At 41.8% G+C, this 14054-nt stretch overlaps 1 protein-coding gene across 1 annotated transcript in view; it reads left to right on the forward strand.

Moving 5' to 3' along the window:
• The first annotated feature begins 552 nt into the window (after nt 1-552).
• Nucleotides 553-14054, forward strand: part of PRRG1 (proline rich and Gla domain 1) — a 33657-nt gene continuing 20155 nt past the window's right edge. Inside the window, exons 1-2 of the mRNA XM_054165735.1 lie at nt 553-561; nt 4574-4878. Of these exons, the coding sequence (XP_054021710.1) occupies nt 553-561; nt 4574-4878 (314 nt within the window). The remainder of the gene's footprint in view (nt 562-4573; nt 4879-14054) is intronic.

Genomic DNA, 14054 nt, shown 5'->3' on the forward strand with positions numbered 1-14054 from the left:
TCTTTGAGTCCTAACCTACAATGGTATGCACTTGCCTCCATTGTCCAGCCAAACTGCAGGTAGATTGTTGAGTTCAAAGCATCCATGTAGCTTGTACCTGGCTGAGGGTTTTGTTCATTCCTTAAAGATTAATTTAACAATTGTCAGAGTTTCTCTTCTTTTCCACAAGTTTGTGAGTCAGATTTTGTGTCTTTTTTTGCCTATCCTGATTAGCTGCCTTTGATAAAGACCTGCCAAATCTACTTTTCTTTGTTTTCCTGGCTTCTACCTTTCAAACAGCTTTGCCCCACAGTAACTGCAATTTTGCTATACTTTCTTTCAATTCACATGCCTCCTAATGAATCTGAGCATCCACACAAGCTGCTGAACAGTCACCTTTCCACAGATATTTTAGGAGGTAGTGGCAACAGATCCCTTTCTTTCTGCTAAAAAATATCTGGTGATTTTTCAGGCCTTACCTATACATAAGCCTTTGATTTTGGCTCTTTTCTTCCTATCATGCACACTTCCTGTTTCCAGACTTTCAGAGATCTGAAAGATGCATATGAGGGAATGTCGCAGGTACATGGAAGAGCTGGGCATTTCCTCACAAATAAATTTCAGGGGGTTGTGTGGACAATGGAGCTTACCTCTAACCTCACAACTGAGGAGGATCACAGTTTTCCATTTTGCCAATACCTTGGTTTATGAGAATAACAGAGAATGGTGACCCCTAGAAAGTACTTTGTCATTAGGTATCATGGCATTAGAATCAAGTGTCAAGACACTGAAGACAATGCTAAACCCTAGATTCATAATGGGACAGCCTTGGTAGCATTGGGAGCTGGAGTCAAATATAAGCTTTGTGGCTCAGCCACACACATCCTGAACATACTTCAGACACTGCAGCAACCTATGGCCACATCTCTGCATGAACAGGTGCTTTCCCCCTTTCATTCTCTCTAACAACAGCAATTCACATAGTAGAAGTCAACATGAGGAGAGAAGACTGGCTCTGCTTGGGTATTAGGAGACAGCCAGAATGAGCCACCCTCACTTACCAGCAGAGACAATAGCATTAACAGTACCTGCACTAGGCTGTGTCAGGAAGGAAGATAAAGTCAACCTTTTACATGAAAATGCAAAGAATCACATCAAATCATCCCAAGGAAGACATATTACTCTCTTAAGCAGCCTAATGAACCTTGCCACTATTTTATGTTCATGCCATGAAAATTTCAAGTGGTATTATTTTAGTACAAACTTGAGGCCACTATTCTGAAGAATATTCTAGTCTAAGATAGAGAGTTTCTAAAATTTGTACCTTTCCCATGATTTATTCAGTGAAACATTTTTAAAGTTGCAGCTGAGTCATAAAATGCCCAGCCTTTTATTGCATTTAAACCTAACTGGTATCTGTATATTGAATTACAAAATGTTTTCTTTTAGAATACAAATCATTAGTGATTTATGTGTGGACAACTAAAAAATCCAACAAAACCAACAAACATTCTGACAATTCATACCAAACTGCAAACAGAATATAAAGGTATATGGAGAGCCACGAAAATGATCAGGTAGCTGGAACACCTCTCCTACAAGAACAGGCTGCTGGGGTTGTTCAGCCTGGAGAAGAGAAGGCTCTGGGGAGACCTAATAGTGGCCTTCCAGCACCTGAAAGGGGTCTACAAGGGACTGTTTACAAAAGCCTGTAGTGATAGGACAAGGGGCAATGGTCTGACATTAGAGAAGAGTGGACTTAGATTGGATGTTAGCAACAAGGTCTTCACCGTAAGGGTGGTGAACACTGGAACACATTACCAAGAGAAGTAGTTCAGGCCCCACCCCCAGAGATATCCAAAGTCAGGCTTGACAAGGCTCTGAGCAACCTGATCTAGTGGAGGATGTCACTGCTCACTGCACGGGGGTTGGATTAGGTGACCTTTGGAGGTCCCTTGCAACCCAGACCATTCTATGATATATGTATTGCACTAACAATTACGATACCATAACTTCAAATGTCCCTTTTGTTCTAAATGCATCTGAGTCTTCTCTGAATTCTTTCTTCACAAGAAGATGTTTCTCTGAAGATGTTTTTCTAGTCCTAAAAAAAAAAAAAAAACCAAACTACTTTTCTTCTGGAACATTGAAATTGAGCTAAAAATCTGAAAACACTGCCTATACAATTTCACATTTTCATCTTCAGTTTTGAATTGATATCAGCAAAACTTAAACATTCCTTTGAAATCATCGAAATCCCAGCATTTGAAAATTTTGCCATGCAATTTGGGCAGTCCTTTAACATGTCACTGTTCTCTTTGCAAACATTTTACTGTGGTTGCAGACAAAGGGCAACTGAGACAATTTAGAGTCATTTTAAAATAATTTTATGTTCTTCCAGTAATGAAGCCATCTCAGTATAGGTTAGTGTTCAGGACAAGCTAAAATATGATTTTTGTAATGTATGAAAATTGCTCATACCCCAAGGTAATTTTTGAACCAAATGACTCAGGAATAATCTCTTTTGTCTCTGCAGATGGCTGAAAGTATATTTCACTTATAAAGATGATAATTCTCAAGAAATCAAATGGGTTTACAACTGGAAGGTACAAAAAACTGTCATTAAGTATATAAGAATGCACGGTCCCCAAATATAAATCTTCCTGTGACAAATGTATTACAAAAAAAGAAACATTACTTGGGACATTCTTCTTTTCTTCTCTCTACACAGTTTTTGCTTTTACAATGTGTCTCTCTGCCTTCTCAGCCTCAGTGTAAGAGCATTACCCTGCTAATGGTGTATTATGTGGGACATAATACAATTTTATAATTTTCAAAGCTTCTATCCTCCTCTCAGCTTTGATATTTGTCCTATAGAGTTTATAAAAATCAATGCTTTATACAAATTAAAATCTAATTATGTAGGTATTAAAATTTCTGTTTAGCTGAACCATTCTTTTTTCTGATATTTTCTCCTTCACATACATGACTGAATGGATAGGATTGAGGGCTTTATTGAAATACTTTTAATATCCAACTGGAATTAATTCTGCAGAGTAATTTCGACTATCAGTTCAACAACAGTGGGAAGACTACCCTCTGTAAAATCTGTTTTGTTTAGAAGAGTTCGTGCAAAACTCTAATGGAGAGTACTAAAGAAACTGAGAAAACTGTGAACGAGGAAAGCTACACTATATACGATACTAGTATTGATGTCTATTAACTACCTTATCTTTTTCTCTCTCCTTAAGCTTGATTGTAACCCCAACTGATTTGGCTATATATGGAATTCATACAGGACCTAATGACGACTGTTGTCAGGGCCTCAGCAAACTTTCAAAGAGCAGATGGATTTTGTCTGCCCTTGATTCAAAGGATTTGAATTCCTAGGTAATGCTGTTAAATCACTGTCAGACATACTAATGTAATTCTTGTTGTTTAATACCTGATGGTCTGAGAGTCAGGTATAACTTAACGTGTGGAAGCTTTAACTCTTAATTATAGGTCAGGATCCATTAAAGAAGTAGAGACATGTCTGAACTACTGCAAACTGTGTCTCATCTTTCTGTTCCCTAAATGTCTCTGTGACTGTACTATTACCTCATGACTTTTTCTCTGGCTTGTCAGTTGTCTGTTAATATAAAATCAAAGGCAAAATGTAGTGGTATACCTCATGGTAATCCACTAAAAACTGAAGTCACAGAGCATTGAATATGAAGGCAGCAGCAATGTAAACTTCAAAAAATACTGCATATAGAGAGCTTCACTTCCATTTTCACAGAATAAATGGTATTTTATGCTCCACATCATTTAGACCTCAGTCTCTCTTCTAGCAAGCAAGCTTTGTGAATCATTCTGAAGGGCACTGCACCACTGACAACAGCACCTTTGAAACCAAGTAGGGATTATTAATTGACTGTGAATTTCCTGAGCAGCTTTATCCTCTTTCCATAATGCATCCATTAAAAACCCTAGGGGCAAAAATTGAAGTACTAGTCACAAATAAATTGGGGGGGGGGAAGCTAAGAAATGCATCAGTTTCGTATGAATGATCAAAAGTTGGGTAGCACCAATTCTAGTCAGAAAATAAAGACATCAAAACAAAAAACAACCCACCTTTAACTTTTAAGGTGGAACTTCAGGGTTTTAGGTTATCTAAAATGCCTCTACCAGGCAGTTGTAGGGGTGATAGATCCCATCTCGCCCAAAGGGGCAGACCTTTGGGAAACAAGACCAGGAGGTCCACTGTAGCCACCCTTGCAAACACAAGGAAGGCAGAAATCATTAACTTTCGGTATCAGTTTTAGCTCTCCATCAAAGGGCGCAGTTGAGAGAGGAATGCGACTTTCCCTACCACAAGAAAAACCTTCGTGTATCTATACAGTCAACCTGAACCAAGTCTAGAACTGGGAATGCCTGGGAACCATTTCGGCCAGGCTGCAGTGAGACACTCGCCGCCGAGCACACCTTTCCAAAAATTAGGGGTGTCTCTTGCGTCCCGGACCACGGTCGAGGGGAGATCTCCAATGGGAGCAACGGAAAAGGTCACCCTGTGACGGAGAATAGGCCAGCGCCCATTTTCCAGACTCGTTAGCCTCCAGGGCTCCTCAGAAGAGAGCCTCGGCTGAAAGGGAAGCAGGACGCCTGTGAACCGCCTTCAGCACCCGCTGACCCTCGGGCTCGCCCTGCCTCTAGTCCACCCTCCGCTCGCGGCCCCTGGCGGCGGGAACGGGGAGCTGCCCGCGGCGCATGCGCGGTGGTGTTGCCTGCTCCGCCAAGCGCGCATCGGAGAGTTCGGGGGCAGTCAGCGGGGTGGCGGCAGCGCAGGGCCGGCAGCGCTCGGCCACCTCCGCTGTCCGCATACCGTCTACCGGCGGACCCTCACCTCGGTTTGCAGCGGTGAGTGCGGAACGGCGTGGCCGGCGCCTCACCGCCTAGGGGGCTTCTGCTTGTCTCTAGGGCTGGGCCGGCGGAGAGGGGCAGCGCGGCTGGTAGCGGGGAGCTTGCCGGGCCGTGGCGTCCCGGGAGCGGAGCGGGCAGCCCTGCTGTGGGGGGAGGGTCGGGGCTGGTGGTCAGGCGGCGTCCCCTCTCCTACCTGTGCGGGCACCCACACACACAGGCGCTGCCGCTCCTAGGGGGTCCCCGGAGTGGGGCCGCCTGGAAGGAGCTCCTCGGGACGCCCTGGGGTGAGCGGGCGGGGCAGGGCGCGCTTGGCGCTGCCCGGCGGGTGTTCGTGAGGCGAGGGTCGCTCGTGGGCTGTCGCATGTGGGGAGTGCGCCCAGCAAACCCTCGCGGGGCGACGCGGTGGCCCTTCGAGGGGAGAAAGGGAGAAACGTGCCCAACGCCCTCCTCCCCTCGCCGGGCTTTGGCGCCCGGGCTGGCGGATGCTGGCGGAGCCGCCCGGAAAACTTCTCTCAAGGGGGTTTGTACCATTTCCAGTTAAGCCAGGGAAGAAAATGTTTTGATTGTATTTAACAAAGGAAAAAATCCTGCTGACTTTCTTTTTTCTTTTTTTTTTTTTCTAAGAGGTTAATGGTTGTCTTTAAAACAGGCAGCTAATAAATTTTTCTCTTAAGTTTTACAAAAACAAGACGACCAATAAAACTATAAAATAAAACTACAACCGTCTGAAGTTTTCATATTCCTGTTAAAACTTTTTGTGTGTGTGTGCCTTTGGCAGGCTCCCTTAAATAGTGTGTCAGTTACTAGGTTCGCAGTAGCCGGGGCAGTCACTCCTGCTGAAGCTTGTCAGATGCTGAGTAGGTGTATTGAGGTTGTGAGCCTTGTTCTCCAGGGGTTCGATGCACCTCTCATAGGCCTAACCCTGGTAAGGGAACAGTATCCAAGGGAAACGGGAGTTACACAGGGGGCCTCAGTTGAAAATGGGATTGAATGTTGCGTTGGTTGAGGAGTGGAAGAGCAAGCAGTGGCTGGGTTTGTTGGGATGAGAAGAATGGAGCCAGTGAGTAAAGGGAAAAAAACTATAAGCATATAAAAACGCTTGAAAGAAGTTTTTGCAACCCCGTTGTCATAGATAAGTCTGGCAAGAGAAGAGGGACAGTTATGCAGATGTCAGCGTTCTAGATTAAAATCAACACTTTAAACTTACTGTAGGCTGATGCTGTTACTGAACAAGACCCTGGATGCGCTTTTTCTGCAGCCTTGCTACTCATTACCACCTTCTGCAGCATTTTCTCCCCATACTGGCACCATTGTTTGTACAGCAGTGGGGTGAAGGGGCATGATGACCCACCAATTCACATTAACCTCTTGAACATTTTTTCTAATGAACCTGGTAGGTACTCAGGTCTAGTTCTCTGCACTGCCATGAGAATGCTAAATCTAGCTCAGGGAAAGATGCATGATGGGGAGGGATTTAACTTTTTATATATAAATTAATAGGTCTGTGTGTAAAAACACTGAGGGATTTTTATGTACATACGTGTATGTATACACATACAAACACGTACACCTGTGTGAAGGAGTTGTGTAACTGCAATGCTCAGAAGAGTTGTGTTGAACAGAGGGAGTGCCATTGATAAAGCGGTTGTGGGGGAGGTTTTACAAGTGCAAGAGGTGACTAGGACTCTGTGTTGACATAACCAGTAACAGTGAGTTTGCAAGAGTATTTCTTGATGGACCAGGGGTGTGAGATAAGAAGCTAGAGGATAGGCAATTGTGTGTGAGAGTACTACATGGAAACAGATGTCACACTTCAACCTCTTTCAGACAAGAACATTTCTGGGGTTTGGAACAGATTAGGATAGAGTCTAGAATTCCTGTGTATCTGAATGCTCCTGGAATTAGGAAATAATAGGAAATCCACAGGCAAAACATGGATTAGCCCTTTCACATAGAAGTTCATCCAGAAATTTGCATCCAGTGAATACTACAAAATAATGTATTGGCTCAAATGACAAAGTACTGTGTCTGGCTATAGCACGTGTAAGTATTGATACTATAGCATGGTGTCATCTGGAACAGGTTGCCAAGGGAAGTAGATGAAGCCCCATCCTTGGAGATATCCAAGGTCAGGTTTGACAAGGCTCTGCGCAACATGATCTAGAGAATGTCCCAGCATCTGCTCACTGCAGGGGAGTGACTAGGTGTCCTTTGGAAGTCCCTTCCAAACCTCCAAACCATTCTATGATTCTTTTATTAGAGGAGAAGAATGGAAGATTTTTAGATAGCTCAATCTCTTTGTGCCTCTAGATTGGACTGCAGTTTTCTATTAAGCAATAACATACTGTTTGTTCAAAAAAAATTCTGGTTATACTCAAGATACTAAAGAGATGAAGTATTTTGGTGTTATCCTTATTACTTCAGTTGTGTGACTGCAAGACTTAGTTTGTGGACATGACTCAAATCTATGTTCAGATTCTGTTTTGACTATAGAATTCTAAAGTTTCTCGTGTCTTCTGTTGTCACCTTAATATGTCAGTACTCAACAAATCCCCCCTGACAAAACTCCTGAAATAAGGAAATAATCATCCTCCCATGCCACATGAAGAATGAAAAAAACCAACAACTATGGAGACCAAATGTGGTCCAGATAGGATCCAGGGTTTTTTTTTCAGTGTTGAGTTCAGCACAGGTGCAAATAAATTGTGTATCTGCTTGTGCAAATCAAGCACTCAGGATTTGGGAGAGGCACCTCTAAAATAAAATCGATGTGGTTACTGTCCACATTAAAACAGCATTTTAAAGTAATTTATATAGAGTCATGAATGAATTATGTGGCAAAAGTGGCGATAAAATATGTCAGGGCGGTGCTAACATATTTTAGACCACAGTATTGTGAACAGTTTTTGTTTGCTGTATCGTTTTAAACAGCTCCCTCTTCTGTAATCCTCTCTCCCATCATTTTGTCCTACCTACCTCTGTGATCTCCCTCACTTGTGACAGACTAACGGTTTTCATGTCTGGCTGGTGAGGTGAATCACAGAAATAATCATGTTGAAAAAAGAAATACCTGGCTTTTGACTCTTACCTGGCTCTTACAAACAGCTGTATGAGCGGGGAACAAGATATGTGGTTGGTACTGTTTAACCCCAATGTGAGTGCAGGGAAAGAACTAAGCCATTTTGCTTCTCCACTTCCCTCTTCCATAATCCCATAAACTTTGTGCTTCATTTTTTCCCATTTACTCAACAAATGTCACCACGTCCCTATAGGCAAGAAGTTTATTTTCTTGCACCCTCCTTTTAAGAGCTTTTACTTTCAGTTTCTCAGCTTAATTCTGAAGTTTGCTCCTGTTTTTCATCTTGCTCTTTCATGAATTCTTATCAGATATGTTTTCAGGATGCTGTCATTCTCTGGCTTGTGTTTCTTTGATGTTTTGTGGGGGTGGTTTTCACACGTGCCCTCCCACCACCCCTGCTTCCTCTCCCACATTACAAACACAAGCACTTACCGAGTGCACTAAAGAACAATACAGTACGGGCAAGGGAGTAGATTAAATGACCTAATGTCTGATATCTGTTCTCCTGCCAGCTATTTTTGTTTGAGTTCAGATGTCGGTAACTGTTTGACCTTTTGAAATCTAATCTGACAATACTCAGCCCTTTCCTTATTTACCTTTGTTGTATTTACTGATTCTTGTTAAGTACAATTTGATACACATTTATGAGGCCTGAAATACTCTTAGCCCATTTTCTTGTTGCCAGCAGTTTTGACGGTAGTGATTTAGCAGGTGATGTGTGTTTTAATCAAAATAGCTGAGTAGCATTACTAAAATAGCTACATTTCAAAAGCAAAGCCTGTCTTGAGACTGGAAGTTAAAGAAATTGTATAATCATCAAAAATCACACCATTTGTTTTGGTATTTGATGAAAGATGTTTTATGTGTGTCTTGGGCTATAGATTGTTTTTAATAATAGATAACTGTTAAATGTATTTAACTCTGGATAGCAGTTCATCTGTTGTATCTGTTCAGAAATACACTCGTAAAATTGGCCAAGAAACATTTGCACAGTGCAGCATACTGGAGTTAGCATCCAGGGCTAAGACTCCTGGATAATACAGTACTAGAAGCCTGTTTTCAGGCTGAGAATGTTGTTCTGTGATGGGTTCATTTGTGGGTTTTTTGTTTGTTGTTGTTTTTTATGAGTAGATGTCATTACACAGGGAGAGACCAACTGTCCTGCAATTACATCTTGAAAGTTTGAGATCACTTGCATTTGTGCATTGAGATACACTTGCTGTGTATCTGCTGAGTGGAGTGTTCATTTTAAATCATTTGAATGGATCTTCTCATGTCACTTCTGGAAAGACTTTTGAAAGTTGGCATCTCATGTTCAACATACTTTCTGTGTTTCCACATGATGGTCAGTCTGCCCCAGTATGATTACTCCAGCAGTGGCCAGATGAAGTGATAGTAAAATCCAGGAAGAGACTGTAGTGAAAGTTAGTATTGAAGTAGATTACCATAGGTAAAACTTAAGCCTAGTTATGTTGCCTGAAACTGCGAGATTTATGTGCTTGCCAGAACTCTAGGGTATGTTTGTTTACACCAAGTTATACCTTATTGTAATTCTGGATGTTCTTGTTTTGCTCAGCCCTTTCTTTTCCTATAGTATAAGAATGAATGCCATGGACTGGTTTCAACATTTACTTCACAGCAGTTCCTCATCAAATCCCTAGTGCTAAATTAACTGTTCACTATAACTGTCTAAACAGTGTAATATTTATTACAATTATCTGTATTTCTAAATGTTTACTGTGTGATGTTGAAGAACAATTCCTTTTTGGCTCAGTAAGTGAATTTGTTAGGTCACTGGTGTGAGGCAGTTTATAGGAACGCAGGAAAAATCAGGAATAGTGGCTTCATCAGACGTGAACTTTTACGCCTGCCTGTATCTCCAGGCTGTTTACTGACCTTGTGTGTATTCTTCAGCTTTTATTTGTAGAGTATTACTCTTCAAACTACTTGTTAAATAAAGATGAGAGGAGAATCAACTTTCTTTTCATCTTTCTGTCTTCATTATCATGGCTATGGGTAAGGCACCTCAAAACCAGAATATTATCTAACACTCTTGCCTGTCTTCCTATAGATTTTCTGTGTGGCAGCTGAAATTAGCACAGTCCATGGCATTTTATTTCGGTACTGATGAGCAATTCTGAGTATCAGACACAAAATGGGCTCACTGTATAATTTTTTGTTTGCTACTGTTAGTTGTCAGAGTTGTGGGCAGCAGCAAAATAAAGGCATAGCTTATTCTGGTGAGCTGAGTGTCTGGCTTTGTAAGCAGCTTAACTGATCTAAGCTTGTCCTGCTGCCTGAAAACAAGAGTTCTTGCTTTTCCCATCCATCCTTGCTGGGTTTTGCATTTTGACTGCTCCAGTTGTGCTGGCACAGCACTCTTAACGCTGTGCAGTCAGCCAAACCTGGGAGCTGAATTGTTTTAAAATTAAACTAGTCAAACTAAAGCAAGCATGCACACATACACAAAAGGCTTTCCACTGGGCTAGTAGCTGCATCTTTTGTTGACTCAAGGCAGGAAGTGGGACTATGGGCTGTGGGGTGACATGGGCTACCTGCTCAGCAGCTATAGCTGGAATTGATTTAAGTGCTAAATCAGAAACCATCAGTGAAGCAGCAGTGTATCAATATCTTTCCCTGCTGATATCTTTGAAGAACAGCACCAAACTGTTCAAGGGGGGGAAAGACACTAGGAAGTCCCTCAAGAGGGCCAAGAACCTGATGAACAAATCTTACAGTCAAACACAGGAAGAGAGAAGAAAGTTGAACAAACATCTTTTTTGGAAAGGCTGTTTATGATGATCTGTGAAGAAGTCCCCAACTACAATCTCATTAGATCCGCAGTTGTGTCAAAAAAACAGAAGTGTGAGAGCACTTTCAGTATGACCTTTCCTTAGAAACTCTTGGCAAAGGTTTGATCAAAGTTTTCATCTTAATATAAGGAAGACATTTTTTACAGTGAGAATCATTCACAGGAACAACTTTCCCAGAGATACTGTGAAGTCCTCATAAATGAAAGTTTTCAAGATGCTGTTGGACAGGGTGCCAAGATAGCCTCATCTAGACTCTGATTCCCATGAAAGGTTGGACAGGATGATCTTCTGAGGTTCCCTCCAATCTGGACTGCTTTATGGTTCTTTGAATTTTTCATGGGGGTGATTACACAAGAAATACAAAAGGTAGAGATGTACCTGCTGGTGGGCAGCACGTCTGGGAAGGTTCTACAAAGACTTCTGCAATGTATTACATAAATGAATGCAAGAGAATTACCAGACTTTAAAAGTAGCAGTGGCAGTTTTGTTTGCATTAGAAGACTCAACCTTCACACTTTGTAGGTGGTGGAGTAGAAGTACAGCTTCTTGGGGATGGGAGGGGAACACCCTTTAAATTTTGAAAGAAGCGTTAGATTCTGTAGAGGATCTTTCAGTTGTGAATGAAGTTTTCAAGAATTAACTTAATTTTAATCCCACATGTGCTTTTGTGACAACCAAGATAAATGGTATCTTCAAGCATGGTTAATTGCCCCTCGATCATCTTTGTGGCCTGCCTCTGGACTAGCTCCAACAGCTCTGTGTCCTTCTTACGATGGTGACAAAAGAATGTCTGAGAAAGTGGTCTCTGTTTTGGATTAACTAGATTTCTGAATTTACATGTATGAAAACCAGGTATAACATATAAGCGATAACATTCAGAACGTCTCCATTTTTGCATTTCTAGTAATTCTTACAGAATTATACCCATTGAAAATAAAATGATACTTTATTTCACTCTGTTGTAGTTTGAGCTGGGTGCCCCCCTGGTGCATTCACTTCCTGTGTCCAGAAGTCCAGCCCAGAGGGATGGACACAGGAAATTGTGTATTTCCTACCATAATTCTTTGCACCACTATAAGATCCAGTGCGGAGTCTGGCACTTCCTCTTTCCTTCCCTCTCTGAGACTTGGTAACTGGGGGAGAGATCTCCTGGCCATGGGCCTGATTGGGCCCAAGGCCACAGGGGGATGGGCAGTCTCAGGCCTGGCCAGCTGAGACTAGCCCAGCAGAGGGAGGGGGAAGAAGGAGCCCTGGGGGTTTTGGATGCACCCTCAGGTGGGGATGGGATCTTTCTTTGTCACTGCGCTTTGGGTTTTCTGTAACATTCACTGCTTTCTATTTAAACTTTCATCACTTTTGCAATCCGTTTGCCTGAGTCGTTATTTCTGCCTGTGGTGGGGAGGGGATCTGCCCCAACCCATTACACACTCCTATTAAACCAAATGTAATCTATGTTACTGAGACTATAAGGTAACTAAGGAGAGAAGCAAAACTACTTGCTTTAGTAGCAGATACAGTCCAGGGAGTTCATACTTCCTGTGGGCATCTTTGAGAGCAGAGGGGTAAAGGAGGAGAGAGAGGTACAAAGCTCTGTTGTGGAACACAGAACTGCATCAGTCTATGTTGGGGGCTCTGATCTCCATTGAAGGGTGGGTAGCAGTGGTAGGAAGGGAGGAGAAATTCCTTGACTTCTCTTCAAGGCTGCAGCCAAAACATTGTGTTTTACTATACTTCAAATATGTATATCAGCTGGGGTACCTTTGTGTGTAGGTTTGTTCAAATCCTGCTTACAAAACATAAGTGCAGTGCAGTAAAATAGACAGGCATAATGTCACACATCTTAGTGTATGTGGAAATTCATGTGATGTGAAGAGAAATGGGCATGGGTGTTGTGAGAGAGGCAAATAACAGTATTCTGGTGGTGTACACCTTTCTGTGCACTCTTTATGCAATTTCCCAGTGTGACAGAAAACTTCATAAAAATCTGTAAGAGAGTTGTGCTTCATTATCTTTTTGCTAGTTACCATGTAATTCAATAAGATGAAATATATATTTATGACTCTTCCATCACTTCTAGGCAATTTGGGTTTTGGTTGACTGGAAAATCCCATTAAAGCATGCTCTGAAATGCTGTCATATGTGCCTTGCTTCAGGGGAAGAGAGGCAGCGTGGAAACTTGTATTAAAACATGCTGATGTTACATAAGTATTTGGAAAAGGAGGCTTGCTTTGCACATTTCTCTAACTTAAAATTTAGCACTTCACAAAGAAAGTACTTTTTATTGTTTTCTGGTGTTTTTTTTCTAAATTGAATGAGGTGCAAGACATTGGCCTACCAAACAAGTGCTAAATGCAATTTCTGTACACAGCAGAATATTTGTTTCACTTTTGTCTCACCTCAGAAAAGCAAAATAAATTTTATCAAGCAGACACCTTTTTTCAATCACTCTGGTGTTTCTGATTTTTTGCTCTTAGATTGAGCCCTGTGCTATCCTGTGTATTCAGTTTCCATCAATATTTAACTTGAAGACAAAAGGCAAGCACATAGACTGCTTCAGAAGTATCTTCCACAGTGGTCAGGATTTTTGTTCCAGGGGTTCGTTTTTTGATTGGTTGGTTTGGGGGTGTTTGGTGGGGTTTGGGGTGTTTTTTTCTTACTCGAGGAAGAACCTCACTTTACCTTTGTTTTTGTCAAAGCAATTTTGTAGCTTCACAGGAAGTTTTGCCAGACATTCAGTATCACTCCATAACAGCCCGTGATTCTTTGCTGAGGAATGATTTATCTAGAGCTTCCTTCCTCACAGCTTTTTGCTGCTTTGAGTGTAGTCATCCAGTACACATTGGGTGTATCTGCAGTAGTGTTCTGGTTCAGATTAGGAGTACGCTTTGAAAGCAAAACTCCCAGTTGTAACCACTTGCTGTACTTTGGTTTCCATCGCAGAATCATTTCAAAGCACTCAGACTGAACTGCTTTTGGATGAAAGTAAACCAGAAGATACACTATTGGAGCATAACTGTTGCAATCCCACTGCTACAGAATGTTCAGCTCAAGGAATGGAATTAGAGATGTCCCCAAGTAAAATTCTCAAGTCTCTTTGTTGTATTAATGTTGGGTCCTCAGCACCAACTCTTTTGTTCTTATTCACTCCGGGTGCTCTGCATTCCTGACTAATGTGAATGTAGTATGGATAAATATAATGCACTTAAAGGTCGTTATTCATGACCACTAGACTTGCTTCAGATAGAGTACAGCTATCCAAGTCCAAGTTAGAATAGACAATA

This window comes from Dryobates pubescens, chromosome 12 (genome assembly GCF_014839835.1).
Source record: "Dryobates pubescens isolate bDryPub1 chromosome 12, bDryPub1.pri, whole genome shotgun sequence".
NCBI classification, from domain to species: Eukaryota; Metazoa; Chordata; class Aves; order Piciformes; family Picidae; genus Dryobates; species Dryobates pubescens.